Genomic DNA, 15,509 nt, shown 5'->3' with positions numbered 1-15,509 from the left:
AGTGATGGTGGCAGGTGGTACTAGTTGTGATGGTGGTAGGTGGTACTAGTTGTGATGGTGGTAGAGGGTGGTAGTGGTTGTGATGGTGGTAGTGATGGGGGTAGTGATAGGGGTAGTGATGGGGGTAGTGATGGGGGTAGTGATGGGGGTAGTGATGGGGGTAGTGATGGGGGTAGTGATGGGGGTAGTGATGGGGGTAGTGATGGGGGTAGTGATGGTGGTAGTGATGGTGGTAGTGATGGTGGTAGTGATGGTGGTAGTGATGGTGGTAGTGGTTGTGATGGTGGTAGAGGTTGTGATGGTGGTAGAGGGTGGTAGTGGTGGTGGTAGAAGGTGGTGGTAGTTGTGATGGTGGTAGAGGGTGGTAGTGATGGTGGTAGAAGGTGGTAGTAGTTGTGATGGTGGAAGAGGGTGGTAGTGATGGCAGTACAGGGTGGTAGTGGTTGTGATGGTGGTAGAGGGTGATAGTGATGGTGGTAGGTGGTACTAGTTGTGATGGTGGTAGAGGGTGGTAGTGGTTGTGATGGTGGTAGAGGGTGGTAGTGGTTGTGATGGCTGTAGAGGGTGGTAGTGATGGTGGTAGAGGGTGGTCCAGTGACTCTCAAGCTGGTCATACTGGCATTAAAAAACAAAGAAGGGAGGTAACCCCAGAAAAGGACTTGGTACCTTAAGTCTTTATGGAAGGGGATTCCTCTTTCCAAACAATAGAACACCTTCATCCTTTCCCCTCCTCCCGTCTCATCACTCATCAACAAGTCCACAATAAAGGTAAGTGTCATTTCAGTATTGTTGATTGTGCATGTATCATTGTTTTCTGTGTAGGGAAATGTATATTTCATGAAAAAAAAAATTATTTTTTTTAATACTTTTGGGTGTCTGGAACGGATTAACTAGATTTCCATTATTTCTTATAGGGAAAATTAATTCAGCTAAAGGCTAAATCAGTTAAAGGCTAGCTCACTGGAACGGATTAAAAGCGTTAGCCAAGGGTCCACTGTATATGTAAAAGGAGAAACTTTTGCTTTTTCTTTTGGGACACCCCACCTCGGGGGGATACGACCAGTGCGTTGAAAGAAAGAAGTCTGTTGAGCATACCTGGTAAAGTGTGTGGTAGAGTTATTATTGAAAGAATTAAGAGTAAGGTGGAGAGTAGGATAGCAGATGAACAAGGAGGCTTTAGGAAGGGTAGAAGAGTATTTAGATAAGGGTACACAGGTTTTTGTGGCATTTATGATTAGAAAAAGGCATATGTGGCAGATGCTGCAAATGCATGGAATAGGAGGTAGGTTACTGAAAGTACGTAATGAAAAGTTTTTATGAGGATAGTGAGGCTCAGGTTAGAGTATGTAGGAGAGAGGGAGATTATTTTCCAGTAAAAGTAGGCCTTAGACAAGGATGTGTGATGTCACCATAGTTGTTCAATATATTTATAGATGGGGTTGTAAGAGAAGTGACTGCTTGGGTGTCGGCAAGATATGTGGGATTAAAGATAAAGAATCTAACACAAAGTGAGAGTTGTCACAGTTGCTCTTTGCTCATGACACTGAGCTTTTGGGAGATTCTGAAGAGAAGTTGCAGAGGTTGGTGGATGAGTTTGGTAGAGTATGTAAAAGAAGAATACTGAAAGTGAATATAGGAAAGAGTAAGGTGATGAGGAAAACAAAAAAAATAAGTAACAAAAGACTGGATATCAGATTGAAGGGAGAGAGCATGGAGGAGGTAAGTATATTCAGATATTTAGGAGTGGATGTGTCAGCAGATGGGCCTGTGAAAGATGAGGTGAATCATAAAACTGACAAGGGGAAAAAGGTGAGTGGTGCAAAAGGAGTCTGTGGAGACAAAGAACTTTGTCCATGGAAGCAAAGAGGGAAATGTATGTGAGTATAGTTATACCAACGCTCTTACATGGGTGCGAAGCATGGGTAGTGAATGCTGCAACAAGGAGAAGGCTGGAGGCAGTGGAGATGTCGTGTTTGAGGGTAACGTGTGGTGTGAATATAATGCAGAGAATTCGTAGTTTGGAAATTAAGAGGTGTGAGATTACCAAAACTAGGACCCAATGGGCTTAGGAGGGGTTGTTGAGGTGGTTCGGATGCAGAGAGGATGGAACTAAATAGAATGATTTTGAGTGTACAGTATAAATCTGTAGTGGAAGGAAGGTGAGGTAGAGGTTGGCCTAGGAAAGGTTGGAGGGAGGGGGTTAAAGAAGGTTTTGTATGCCAGGGCCTTGGACTTCCAGCAGGCAGGCATGAGCGTGTTAGATAGGAGTGAATGGAGTTAAGTGGTTTTTAGGGCTTGATGTGCTGATGGACTGTGAGCAGGGTAATATTTATGAAGGGATTCGGGGAAACCAGTAGGCCGAACTTGAGTTGTGGAGATGGGAGGGGTGTTAATGTTGCAGTTTTATAACTGTAGTGTAAGCATGCCTCTGGCAAGACAGTGATGGAGTGAATGATGGTGAAAGTTTTTCTTTTTTTTTGGGTCACCCTACCTTGGCGGGAAATGACTGTGTTATTTTAAAAAATAAAAATAAAATAAAAATAATAATAATAATAGTACATTATATCACATTTTAAGTACTTATAATTACTGAAATAGAGCTCAGACAAAACAATCTCTGGATGCAGGTCTTCGGAGTGATATCTCAAATTTAGTGTACTTGCTTTGTGAATAATTTCCATATAATATACATCAAAATATGTTATCAAAACACCATCCCAGAAACATTAGAGATGTCTTTATGGTATGATAAGCAGTGAACAATAAGTATCAACAATAATAGTACAAAGTGCAAAAAAATAGCAAAATAATATGTTGAGCAATAGTAAACGGGACGAAGTGTGAAGTGATATTAGGAGTAATAAATGAAACTACCTCTTGATACTTTATTCATTATTAATGATTCCATAATGACATCTGTTAGTTAGGTTCAGAGATCTTATATAAGCAGGGCAATAAGCAGGATAAAGACGGAAATTTGTGTTTGTATTGTGATACACAGTAAGTCGATGACTTATGGTTTGTAGCTCCTTATGTCTGGCTGGTCTCTACCTTACTACAAGTTTAAATTCATTTTAAACTTGCTATAATACATTAATTAACAGTTAGTGTTGGTATAAGAATAGTGACATACCCTTGTATTGCCTGAAGGGACACCAAGAAGTGTTTCCCCTTGTTTGTCTAAATTTTAATTATGGCAGAATTCTCATGCTAATACCTGCTTTTATTATTACTTTCCATTATTATTACTTTTTGTAGTGCAGATATATGATTATTGGATGATGAGCTTCTGTTCTGGTGGGATGAGTGTCCTAAACCTCCCTGCCATCTCCGCTTTCATATTTCCCATAATGCTCCAAGCTCATGCATGAGCTGTGTTATTCTAATGACCTCAAACAAATTTTGCCAATATTTTCCTGGTTTTTGGAATGGTGTTATGACATCCAATTTTCAGTGAAACTCGTAAATTTTTATCATCTAGCTTATATATACACAAGAGCACGATGGCAACTTTGCACAGCTATAATCTCACTCACACAGATGTAAAATGTATGATGGTCGTCTCGACCTCTTTCACCCCTTCCCTTCTTCCCCTAAAAGCTCCTCAATCCTAGGAGGGGGGGAGGGCCGAAGGATAGAGGCATCAGTGCGGGAGGTCATGCCTCATGGGAAGGCCAGGTTTCCGCAGTAGGCTGGACGCAGAGTGGGTGTGCCTACAGGAGGGTCAGTACAAGAAGCCACATGGATGAGGAAGAGCAAAACATTCCAAACACAAAAAATCTTAAAACTGTGAGTAATTAAAACATTTTAAACTATTTATCAGTAGAAGCATATAATAATTCATTTATTGTAGACTTAACAGAATATTGAAGATTTTTAATATAAAATCCTTAGTTATGGTAATCTATGAAGACTGAAATTATTAACATTTCAAAAAATTAAAACTCTGGTTTTAACTCCTAATATAAGTATTAAAAGCCAGACAAGCACTTGTAAAGCATGCAAAGAAAAGCAAACATGAAGACTCAATACATGCAATGTATTAACTAGGCACTATGTAAAACAATTGACTAAATCAAAGTGACATTCCAAAATACTTATTATAAGTAACAGCACAACTGCTCTCATTAAGGTATCATTAATATATAATAAACTCGGCACTACGTTAATATAACCTACAACTGAACCAAAAACAACAAGGTATTGCTATTTATTACTGACGGGCAACTTACTTAAGAGAATCATTGTGAGTTTTGTATTCCATAACAGTATTGGGAGGGAGGTTAAGGACTCGTTTTAGTGTGTCACGAATTCGTCCTGTAGTTATAGAGTCCTGTGCAGTTCGATTCCAAACAGAGATTATGTCCTCCTGTGAAAATAAATTGATTATGAAGAAAGTACAGATATATATTTTAAGCAATATAAAAATATCCAATCATATTAATTAATATATTCTTTTAAAGATAATACAAAATAATTAAAATTTTAATACTGTAACTGAAAGAATGTCTTGCATACAGCAGAGTCAAGAAAACAATTACTGTGGACCCCCGGTTAACGATATTTTTTCACTCCAGAAGTATGTTCAGGTGCCAGTACTGACCGAATTTGTTCCCATAAGGAATATTGTGAAGTAGATTAGTCCATTTCAGACCCCCAAACATACACGTACAAACGCACTTACATAAATACACTTACATAATTGGTCGCATTCGGAGGTAATCGTTATGCGGGGGTCCACTGTACACTAATACTTATACCTGTGTGAAGGAAAAAATGGGCTACTTGATATATCTGAAGATACTCAGGGGTATGGGGAGGTTACTGGGCTGATATGTATGTAAGGAGATTTATCACCTGATAAACTTAACATATGTAAATGTTACCAAAAATAAAACCTCAATTTTCTTACCATACTGCACCAAACAAGTAGGAACTCACTACACCTACACTAAATGAACATATACAAACAATAAATGCATCTGAAAACCAAAAGCAGAAAACAATTTAATTACTAAACTATTGGGAGAGGTATCTGCCATCTTGTTGTTGAGATTTATAAAGACTGAGAGCTTATGCAGCATTAACCCTTTAACACAGGTAAAAATAAACGCCACATTTCCTTATCAAACTGCACCAAAAACACAGGAACTTTCCACATTTATATTATTAAAAAAACAAAAATTTACTAAAGATGAACGTTTTCTAGAAAGTAATAACGACAGCTTCAGCTCACATTGTTCAGATATCACTAATTTCTATACCATATCTTCACCTAGGTAGTAGGTTGGTAGACAGCAACCACCCAGGGAGGTACTACCGTCCTGCCAAGTGACTGCAAAATGGAAACCTGTAATTACTTTACACGATGGTAATTGCTGGTGTCTTCTTTTCTGTCTTATAAACACGCAGGATAACAGGTATATCTTGCTACTTCTACTTACACTTAGGTCACACTACACATGCATGTACATGCATATAAATTTACACACCCATCAGGGTTTTCTTCTATTTTCTTAATAGTACTTGTTCTTCTTTATTTCCTCTTATCTCTATGGAAAAGTGGAAAAGAATTCTTCCTCCATAAGCCATGCATGTCGTAAGAGACAAATAAAATGCTGGGAGCAAGGGGCTACCTAGGTAGTAGGTTGGTAGACAGCAACCGCCCAGGGAGGTACTACCGTCCTGCCAAGTGAGTGTAAAACGGAAACCTGCAATTGTTTTACATGATGGTAGGATTGCTGGTGTCTATTTTTCTGTCTCATAAACATGCAAGGTTTCAGGTACGTCTTGCTACTTCTACTTACACTTAGGTCACACTACACATACATGTACAAGCATATATGTATATACACACCCCTCTGGGTTTTCTTCCATTTTTCTTACTAGTTCTTGTTCTTGTTTATTTCCTCTTACCTCCATAGGGAAGTGGAACAGAATTCTTCCTCCGTAAGCCATGCGTGTTGTAAGAGGCGACTAAAATGCCGGGAGCAAGGGGCTAGTAACCTCTTCTCCTGTATATATTACTAAATGTAAAAGGAGAAATTTTCGTTTTTCCTTTTGGGCCACCCCACCTCGGTGGGATATGGCCGGTGTGTTGAAAGAAGAAAGCAAGGGGCTAGTAACTCCTATTCCTGTATGAATTATTAATCATTATTTCTTTACTAATCATTACTTCAAACTTAAAATTCTTTCAACTTCATTATTTTAAATTGTACTAAATTGTAATACTGTATTTTTTATAACACTATATCAAAATTGTAACTATTTCCTACTGAACTTACTAGAGCCATATAGTATGAACTAAGTGAATATTCAGTTTTCTTGTATTCATTGTAACTCACCTAATGACCATATTTAAAATTACTGCACTGTTATAGCCTTATTAATCTTAAGTTAGTCTTAAGTTTGCCCAAAATGCTCTGCATATAAAGGGACTTTTGGCATGTTCACCAATTTGTTACACTCCTTCGTACAAACACGTATCATGCTAAAATAAACTTCTCATTGTCACTGTCAAATTTAAAAACAAAACCTATGGTCTGTGTTTATAGGTCACCCAATCTCAGTGGGATATGGCCAGTTTTTTGAAAAAAATATAACTCTTCAATGCATATCTGAACTGTCTGTACAACTGTCATTCTGTATGAGCTATGCAAGAAGGGCTGAGAATGTCATGTTTAATGGAGAGACAGTAACACTGCGCACCTTAGTAGAAAAGCCAGCCAATACTGAAATGGGATGCAGTGCCTCCTCAATCTCAAAATATTACTATTATCTTGGTGAAGTTTATATTACATATGTATCACTTCTAGTGCTGATGGCTGATACTGTAAAGTGATAATATAAAAGGGGCATCAAGGCTCAGCAAATCTGTAGAATATGATGTGCCTGACAGTGAGCTGGTGTCAATGTTTTTCAATCTTCATCATCCATCATTAACAAGGTCAACACTTACAGAAATACAACTAGTGCAGGTGCATCACTGTTAATTAAAGGCACGGCAATGAATAATTAACATAATCATTATTTTTATTATTATCACACTGGCCGATTCCCACCAAGGCAGGGTGGCCCGAAAAAGAAAAACTTTCACCATCATTCACTCCATCACTGTCTTGCCAGAAGGGCGCTTCACACTACAGTTTCCAAACTGCAACATTAACACCCCTCCTTCAGAGTGCAGGCACTGTACTTCCCATCTCCAGGACTCAAGTCCGGCCTGCCGGTTTCCCTGAATCCCTTCATAAATGTTACTTTGCTCACACTCCAACAGCACGTCAAGTATTAAAAACCATTTGTCTCCATTCACTCCTATCAAACACGCTCACGCATGCCTGCTGGAAGTCCAAGCCCCTCGCACACAAAACCTCCTTTACCCCCTCCCTCCAACCCTTCCTAGGCCGACCCCTACCCCGCCTTCCTTCCACTACAGACTGATACACTCTTGAAGTCATTCTGTTTCGCTCCATTCTCTCTACATGTCCGAACCACCTCAACAACCCTTCCTCAGCCCTCTGGACAACAGTTTTGGTAATCCCACACCTCCTCCTAACTTCCAAACTACGAATTCTCTGCATTATATTCACACCACACATTGCCCTCAGACACGACATCTCCACTGCCTCCAGCCTTCTCCTCGCTGCAACATTCATCACCCACGCTTCACACCCATATAAGAGCGTTGGTAAAACTATACTCTCATACATTCCCCTCTTTGCCTCCAAGGACAAAGTTCTTTGTCTCCACAGACTCCTAAGTGCACCACTCACTCTTTTTCCCTCATCAATTCTATGATTCACCTCATCTTTCATAGACCCATCCGCTGACACGTCCACTCCCAAATATCTGAATACGTTCACCTCCTCCATACTCTCTCCCTCCAATCTGATATTCAATCTTTCATCACCTAATCTTTTTGTTATCCTCATAACCTTACTCTTTCCTGTATTCACCTTTAATTTTCTTCTTTTGCACACCCTACCAAATTCATCCACCAATCTCTGCAACTTCTCTTCAGAATCTCCCAAGAGCACAGTGTCATCAGCAAAGAGCAGCTGTGACAACTCCCACTTTGTGTGTGATTCTTTATCTTTTAACTCCACGCCTCTTGCCAAGACCCTCGCATTTACTTCTCTTACAACCCCATCTATAAATATATTAAACAACCACGGTGACATCACACATCCTTGTCTAAGGCCTACTTTTACTGGGAAAAAATTCCCCTCTTTCCTACATACTCTAACTTGAGCCTCACTATCCTCGTAAAAACTCTTCACTGCTTTCAGTAACCTACCTCCTACACCATACACTTGCAACATCTGCCACATTGCCCCCCTATCCACCCTGTCATACGCCTTTTCCAAATCCATAAATGCCACAAAGACCTCTTTAGCCTTATCTAAATACTGTTCACTTATATGTTTCACTGTAAACACCTGGTCCACACACCCCCTACCTTTCCTAAAGCCTCCTTGTTCATCTGCTATCCTATTCTCCGTCTTACTCTTAATTCTTTCAATTATAACTCTACCATACACTTTACCAGGTACACTCAACAGACTTTTTTTATTTTTTTATTATCACACCGGCCGATTCCCACCAAGGCAGGGTGGCCCGAAAAAGAAAAACTTTCACCATCATTCACTCCATCACTGTCTTGCCAGAAGGGTGCTTTACACTACAGTTTTTAAACTGCAACATTAACACCCCTCCTTCAGAGTGCAGGCACTGTACTTCCCATCTCCAGGACTCAAGTCCGGCCTGCCGGTTTCCCTGAATCCCTTCATAAATGTTACTTTGCTCACACTCCAACAGCACGTCAAGTATTAAAAACCATTTGTCTCCATTCACTCCTATCAAACACGCTCACGCATGCCTGCTGGAAGTCCAAGCCCCTCGCACACAAAACCTCCTTTACCCCCTCCCTCCAACCCTTCCTAGGCCGACCCCTACCCCGCCTTCCTTCCACTACAGACTGATACACTCTTGAAGTCATTCTGTTTCGCTCCATTCTCTCTACATGTCCGAACCACCTCAACAACCCTTCCTCAGCCCTCTGGACAACAGTTTTGGTAATCCCGCACCTCCTCCTAACTTCCAAACTACGAATTCTCTGCATTATATTCACACCACACATTGCCCTCAGACACGACATCTCCACTGCCTCCAGCCTTCTCCTCGCTGCAACATTCATCACCCACGCTTCACACCCATATAAGAGCGTTGGTAAAACTATACTCTCATACATTCCCCTCTTTGCCTCCAAGGACTTATCCCCCTATAATTTTTGCACTCTCTTTTATCCCCTTTGCCTTTATACAAAGGAACTATGCATGCTCTCTGCCAATCCCTAGGTACCTTACCTTCTTCCATACATTTATTAAATAATTGCACCAACCACTCCAAAACTATATCCCCACCTGCTTTTAACATTTCTATCTTTATCCCATCAATCCCGGCTGCCTTGCCCCCTTTCATTTTACCTACTGCCTCACGAACTTCCCCCACACTCACAACTGGCTCTTCCTCACTCCTACAAGATGTTATTCCTCCTTGCCCTATACACGAAATCACAGCTTCCCTATCTTCATCAACATTTAACAATTCCTCAAAATATTCCCTCCATCTTCCCAATACCTCTAACTCTCCATTTAATAACTCTCCTCTCCTATTTTTAACTGACAAATCCATTTGTTCTCTAGGCTTTCTTAACTTGTTAATCTCACTCCAAAACTTTTTCTTATTTTCAACAAAATTTGTTGATAACATCTCACCCACTCTCTCATTTGCTCTCTTTTTACATTGCTTCACCACTCTCTTAACTTCTCTCTTTTTCTCTATATACTCTTCCCTCCTTGCATCACTTCTACTTTGTAAAAACTTCTCATATGCTAACTTTTTCTCCCTTACTACTCTCTTTACATCATCATTCCACCAATCGCTCCTCTTCCCTCCTGCACCCACTTTCCTGTAACCACAAACTTCTGCTGAACTCTCTAACACTACATTTTTAAACCTACCCCATACCTCTTCGACCCCATTGCCTATGCTCTCATTAGCCCATCTATCCTCCAATAGCTGTTTATATCTTACCCTAACTGCCTCCTCTTTTAGTTTATAAACCTTCACCTCTCTCTTCCCTGATGCTTCTATTCTCCTTGTATCCCATCTACCTTTTACTCTCAGTGTAGCTACAACTAGAAAGTGATCTGATATATCTGTGGCCCCTCTATAAACATGTACATCCTGAAGTCTACTCAACAGTCTTTTATCTACCAATACATAATCCAACAAACTACTGTCATTTCGCCCTACATCATATCGTGTATACTTATTTATCCTCTTTTTCTTAAAATATGTATTACCTATAACTAAACCCCTTTCTATACAAAGTTCAATCAAAGGGCTCCCATTATCATTTACACCTGGCACCCCAAACTTACCTACCACACCCTCTCTAAAAGTTTCTCCTACTTTAGCATTCAAGTCCCCTACCACAATTACTCTCTCACTTGGTTCAAAGGCTCCTATACATTCACTTAACATCTCCCAAAATCTCTCTCTCTCCTCTGCATTCCTCTCTTCTCCAGGTGCATACACGCTTATTATGACCCACTTCTCGCATCCAACCTTTACTTTAATCCACATAATTCTTGAATTTACACATTCATATTCTCTTTTCCCCTTCCATAACTGATCATTTAACATTACTGCTACCCCTTCCTTTGCTCTAACTCTCTCAGATACTCCAGATTTAATCCCATTTATTTCCCCCCACTGAAACTCTCCTACCCCCTTCAGTTTTGTTTCGCTTAGGGCCAGGACATCCAACTTCTTTTCATTCATAACATCAGCAATCATCTGTTTCTTGTCATCCGCACTACATCCACGCACATTTAAGCAACCCAGTTTTATAAAGTTTTTCTTCTTCTCTTTTTTAGTAATTGTATACAGGAGAAGGGGTTACTAGCCCATTGCTCCCGGCATTTTAGTCGCCTCATACGACACGCATGGCTTACGGAGGAAAGATTCTTTTCCACTTCCCCATGGACAATAGAAGAAATAAAAAAGAACAAGAGCTATTTAGAAAAAGGAGGAAAACCTAGATGTATGTATATATATATATGCATGTACGTGTCTGTGAAGTGTGACCAAAGTGTAAGTAGGAGTAGCAAGATATCCCTGTTATCTTAGCGTGTTTATGAGACAGAAAAAGCTGGTGTCAATGTTTTTCAATCTTCATCATCCATCATTAACATGGTCAACACTTACAGAAATACAACTAGTGCAGGTGCATCACTGTTAATTAAAGGCACGGCAATGAATAATTAACATAATCATGATAATGTTTAATGCTGGGCTACTAACCTTTGGGTTAGGAGGAGGTGGGGAGTATGGTGGGTGGTATGACACTCCTCATGGCCCAACAAGCAGACTGTTAAAATTAATGACAGGGAAAAACCAAGATTTTGCCCCTAAACTGATGCTATGCTGATTCTTTCATGCTTTATGGCATGTAATATCAAGTAACAAAATAAGGCATAATACCGTGACTGGAACAATACACAAATAACCCACACATAGAAGAGAGGAGCTAACAATGACGTTTCAGTCCGACTTTGTAAATGGTCCAAGTCAGACCGAAATGTCATCATAAACTCCTCTCTTCTATGTGTGGGTATTTGTGTAATGTAATAACAAGCATTTTAAAATTCTCAGATTTTTTTAGGATGCATTTTTTCAACAGATTTGGAATAAAATCATGCGTTCCAATTAAATTCTAGAAAAGGGTTTACTATACAATACAGTGGTCCCCCGCTTTTCGTAGTTCCCGGCAATCGTAAAATTCGCCAATCATAAGGGTATTTTCGTATAAACATGGACTCGCTTTTCATAGGTTGACTCGCAAGTCGTAGTTCGTCCGGGACGCGTACGCACAGCGTGGGCCAGGGCGGCAGCCAGTCTGGCATTGTTTACCAGTGAGCGAAGGTCCCCTCGCGTGCTCCAGCGAAATATTTCATAATAATCCATTTATTTTAGTGCTTGCAAGTACTAAATAAGCTACCATGGCTCCAAAGAAAGCTCCTAGTGCCAAGCCTGTGGTAAAGAAGGTGAGAAATACGATTGAATTTAAGAAAACCATCATTGAACAATATGAAAGTGGTACAAGTGTGGCCGAACTGTCCAGGATGTATAAGAAACCCTACACAACCTTATGTTCCATAGTGGCCAAGAAAAATGAAATAAAGGATGCTGTTGTTGCAAAGGGAGTAACTATGCTGACAAAAATGAGATCACCAGTACTGGAAGAGGTTGAGAAGTTATTATTGGTGTGGATAAATGAGAAACAATTAGCAGGAGATACTCTTATGACTTCGTTTATTTGTGAAGAGCAACACATCGCAGCTCAGAATCTTGCTGCAGAGGAGGAGGAAGAGAGATGGAAGAAGGTGCCTTCTTCAGAAATTAAAGAGATTTTTACAATGTGGGGTAAGATGGAAAGCTTTATTTGAGAAACATCACCCTAAGAGAGCATGCATAGTTCCTTTGTATAAAGGCAAAGGGGATAAAAGAGAGTGCAAAAATTATAGGGGGATAAGTCTGTTGAGTGTACCTGGTAAAGTGTATGGTAGAGTTATAATTGAAAGAATTAAGAGTAAGACGGAGAATAGGATAGCAGATGAACAAGGAGGTTTTAGGAAAGGTAGGGGGTGTGTGGACCAGGTGTTTACAGTGAAACATATAAGTGAACAGTATTTAGATAAGGCTAAAGAGGTCTTTGTGGCATTTATGGATTTGGAAAAGGCGTATGACAGGGTGGATAGGGGGGCAATGTGGCAGATGTTGCAAGTGTATGGTGTAGGTGGTAGGTTACTGAAAGCAGTGAAGAGTTTTTACGAGGATAGTGAGGCTCAAGTTAGAGTATGTACGAAAGAAGGAAATTTTTTCCCAGTAAAAGTAGGCCTTAGACAAGGATGTGTGATGTCACCGTGGTTGTTTAATATATTTATAGATGGGGTTGTAAGAGAAGTAAATGCGAGGGTCTTGGCAAGAGGCGTGGAGTTAAAAGATAAAGAATCACACACAAAGTGGGAGTTGTCACAGCTGCTCTTTGCTGATGACACTGTGCTCTTGGGAGATTCTGAAGAGAAGTTGCAGAGATTGGTGGATGAATTTGGTAGGGTGTGCAAAAGAAGAAAATTAAAGGTGAATACAGGAAAGAGTAAGGTTATGAGGATAACAAAAAGATTAGGTGATGAAAGATTGAATATCAGATTGGAGGGAGAGAGTATGGAGGAGGTGAACGTATTCAGATATTTGGGAGTGGACGTGTCAGCGGATGGGTCTATGAAAGATGAGGTGAATCATAGAATTGATGAGGGAAAAAGAGTGAGTGGTGCACTTAGGAGTCTGTGGAGACAAAGAACTTTGTCCTTGGAGGCAAAGAGGGGAATGTATGAGAGTATAGTTTTACCAACGCTCTTATATGGGTGTGAAGCGTGGGTGATGAATGTTGCAGCGAGGAGAAGGCTGGAGGCAGTGGAGATGTCATGTCTGAGGGCAATGTGTGGTGTGAATATAATGCAGAGAATTCGTAGTTTGGAAGTTAGGAGGAGGTGCGGGATTACCAAAACTGTTGTCCAGAGGGCTGAGGAAGGGTTGTTGAGGTGGTTCGGACATGTAGAGAGAATGGAGCGAAACAGAATGACTTCAAGAGTGTATCAGTCTGTAGTGGAAGGAAGGCGGGGTAGGGGTCGGCCTAGGAAGGGTTGGAGGGAGGGGGTAAAGGAGGTTTTGTGTGCGAGGGGCTTGGACTTCCAGCAGGCATGCGTGAGCGTGTTTGATAGGAGTGAATGGAGACAAATGGTTTTTAATACTTGACGTGCTGTTGGAGTGTGAGCAAAGTAACATTTATGAAGGGATTCAGGGAAACCGGCAGGCCGGACTTGAGTCCTGGAGATGGGAAGTACAGTGCCTGCACTCTGAAGGAGGGGTGTTAATGTTGCAGTTTAAAAACTGTAGTGTAAAGCACCCTTCTGGCAAGACAGTGATGGAGTGAATGATGGTGAAAGTTTTTCTTTTTCGGGCCACCCTGCCTTGGTGGGAATCGGCCGGTGTGATAATAAAAAAAAATAAATATCACCCTAACAAGGTTGTTGTAAGCCAGGTTGGCAACATGTACAGTGACCAAGTCTTGGGCCATTTTAGGGAAGTGTTAAAGAGATGCCAGAAACAGAGCTCTCTCCACAGTTATTTTGTGAGACAGGACTCCAGTGACTCTCAAGGTGGTCCTAGTGGCATTAAGAAACAGAGAAAAGAAGCAACCCCAGAAAAGCAAATGGTACCTGAGGTGTTGATGGAAGGGGATTCCCCTTCCAAACTATAAACAATCCACTCTCTCTCCTCCTCCAGTCTCCCATACACTAAGAAGAATCTCCAATAAAGGTAAGTGTTATGCTGTTAATGTTTCATTCATCATTTCCCATTGTATTGTTTATGTACGACATGTATATTTCATGTTAAAAATTTTTTTGTTTTAATACTTCTGGGTGTCAGGAACGGATTAATTGTATTTACATTATTTCTTATGGGGAAAATTGATTCGTAAATCGTAAATTTCGTTTATAGTAACGGCTCCAGGAACGGATTAATTACGAACAACGAGGGACCACTGTATATCATATGTTCCATAACAAGAAGAAAAAGGGCAAAATGCAAAATGAATACAGTTTAGTGTGAAGCAACAGCACATAGCGACTTCACTCTAACCTAAACACAGATACATGAATGTATAACAGATGGTGTGAGAATATTGACAAGTACCTACTTATAACAAGAGATAAACAGCAAATAGTAACTTCTCAAGTCAAATTAGACTTGAGAAGTTACTATTTACTTGAAAAGCTTGCTACACAAGCAAAACATCGCATAAATTAAGGTTCCAAACATTCCTTGTCTTTATCAACAACAAATATTTGGATACACAGTAAACTCTATCATAATATACAGGATAACTTCCTGATAATCAGCACCTTTTAGAACACATGATTATGTGTTCTGGAACACATGGTTGTGTGTAATAAAAGGTGCCAAGAACACACAGGTAAAGTGAGGTTACATTTCAGACACTACCTAATTTGCTGATACATTTTATCAGTGTTCTACAAGGTGAAAATAACAAGAGTATAATCTGGTTTACATTTAGTTAGTCACTGACACACTTTCCTTCTTTATGTTGCAAGCAAATTATTTATTTATTTTTTATTTATTATCACACCGGCCGATTCCCACCAAGGCAGGGTGGCCCGAAAAAGAAAAACTTTCACCATCATTCACTCCATCACTGTCTTGCCAGAAGGGTGCTTTACACTACAGTTTTTAAACTGCAACATAAACAAGCAAATTAACATCGTGCAATTTCGATGCATGCAAATTTACTTCATGCAATGATGCCATTTCTAGCAGTAGTCCTTTGAGTTACAATATTAACCCATTCCAGAAGGTTT

General features: G+C 40.1%; 1 protein-coding gene across 3 annotated transcripts in view; it reads right to left on the bottom strand.

The window, feature by feature from the left end:
- The window catches only part of eIF4EHP (eukaryotic translation initiation factor 4E homologous protein), a 94,696-nt gene that overhangs the window by 40,119 nt on the left and 39,068 nt on the right, over window positions 1-15,509 (bottom strand). The window contains exons 6-7 of one of the 3 annotated variants that reach the window (XR_011393976.1): window positions 4,233-4,369; window positions 3,537-3,713 (exon numbers count right to left, since the gene is read on the bottom strand). Coding sequence is in view for 2 of the 3 variants with exons in the window: in XM_070099956.1 (XP_069956057.1) it covers window positions 4,233-4,369 (137 nt within the window). In the remaining variant the exon portion in view is untranslated. Of the gene's footprint in view, window positions 1-3,536; window positions 3,714-4,231; window positions 4,370-11,370; window positions 11,438-15,509 lie in introns of those variants that run through there. The other 2 variants (XM_070099958.1, XM_070099956.1) reach the window with 2 other exon arrangements.

The sequence above is a fragment of the Cherax quadricarinatus genome, chromosome 70 (assembly GCF_038502225.1).
Source record: "Cherax quadricarinatus isolate ZL_2023a chromosome 70, ASM3850222v1, whole genome shotgun sequence".
Classification (NCBI taxonomy): Eukaryota; Metazoa; Arthropoda; class Malacostraca; order Decapoda; family Parastacidae; genus Cherax; species Cherax quadricarinatus.
This window is presented reverse-complemented; position numbering and strand designations above follow the sequence as displayed.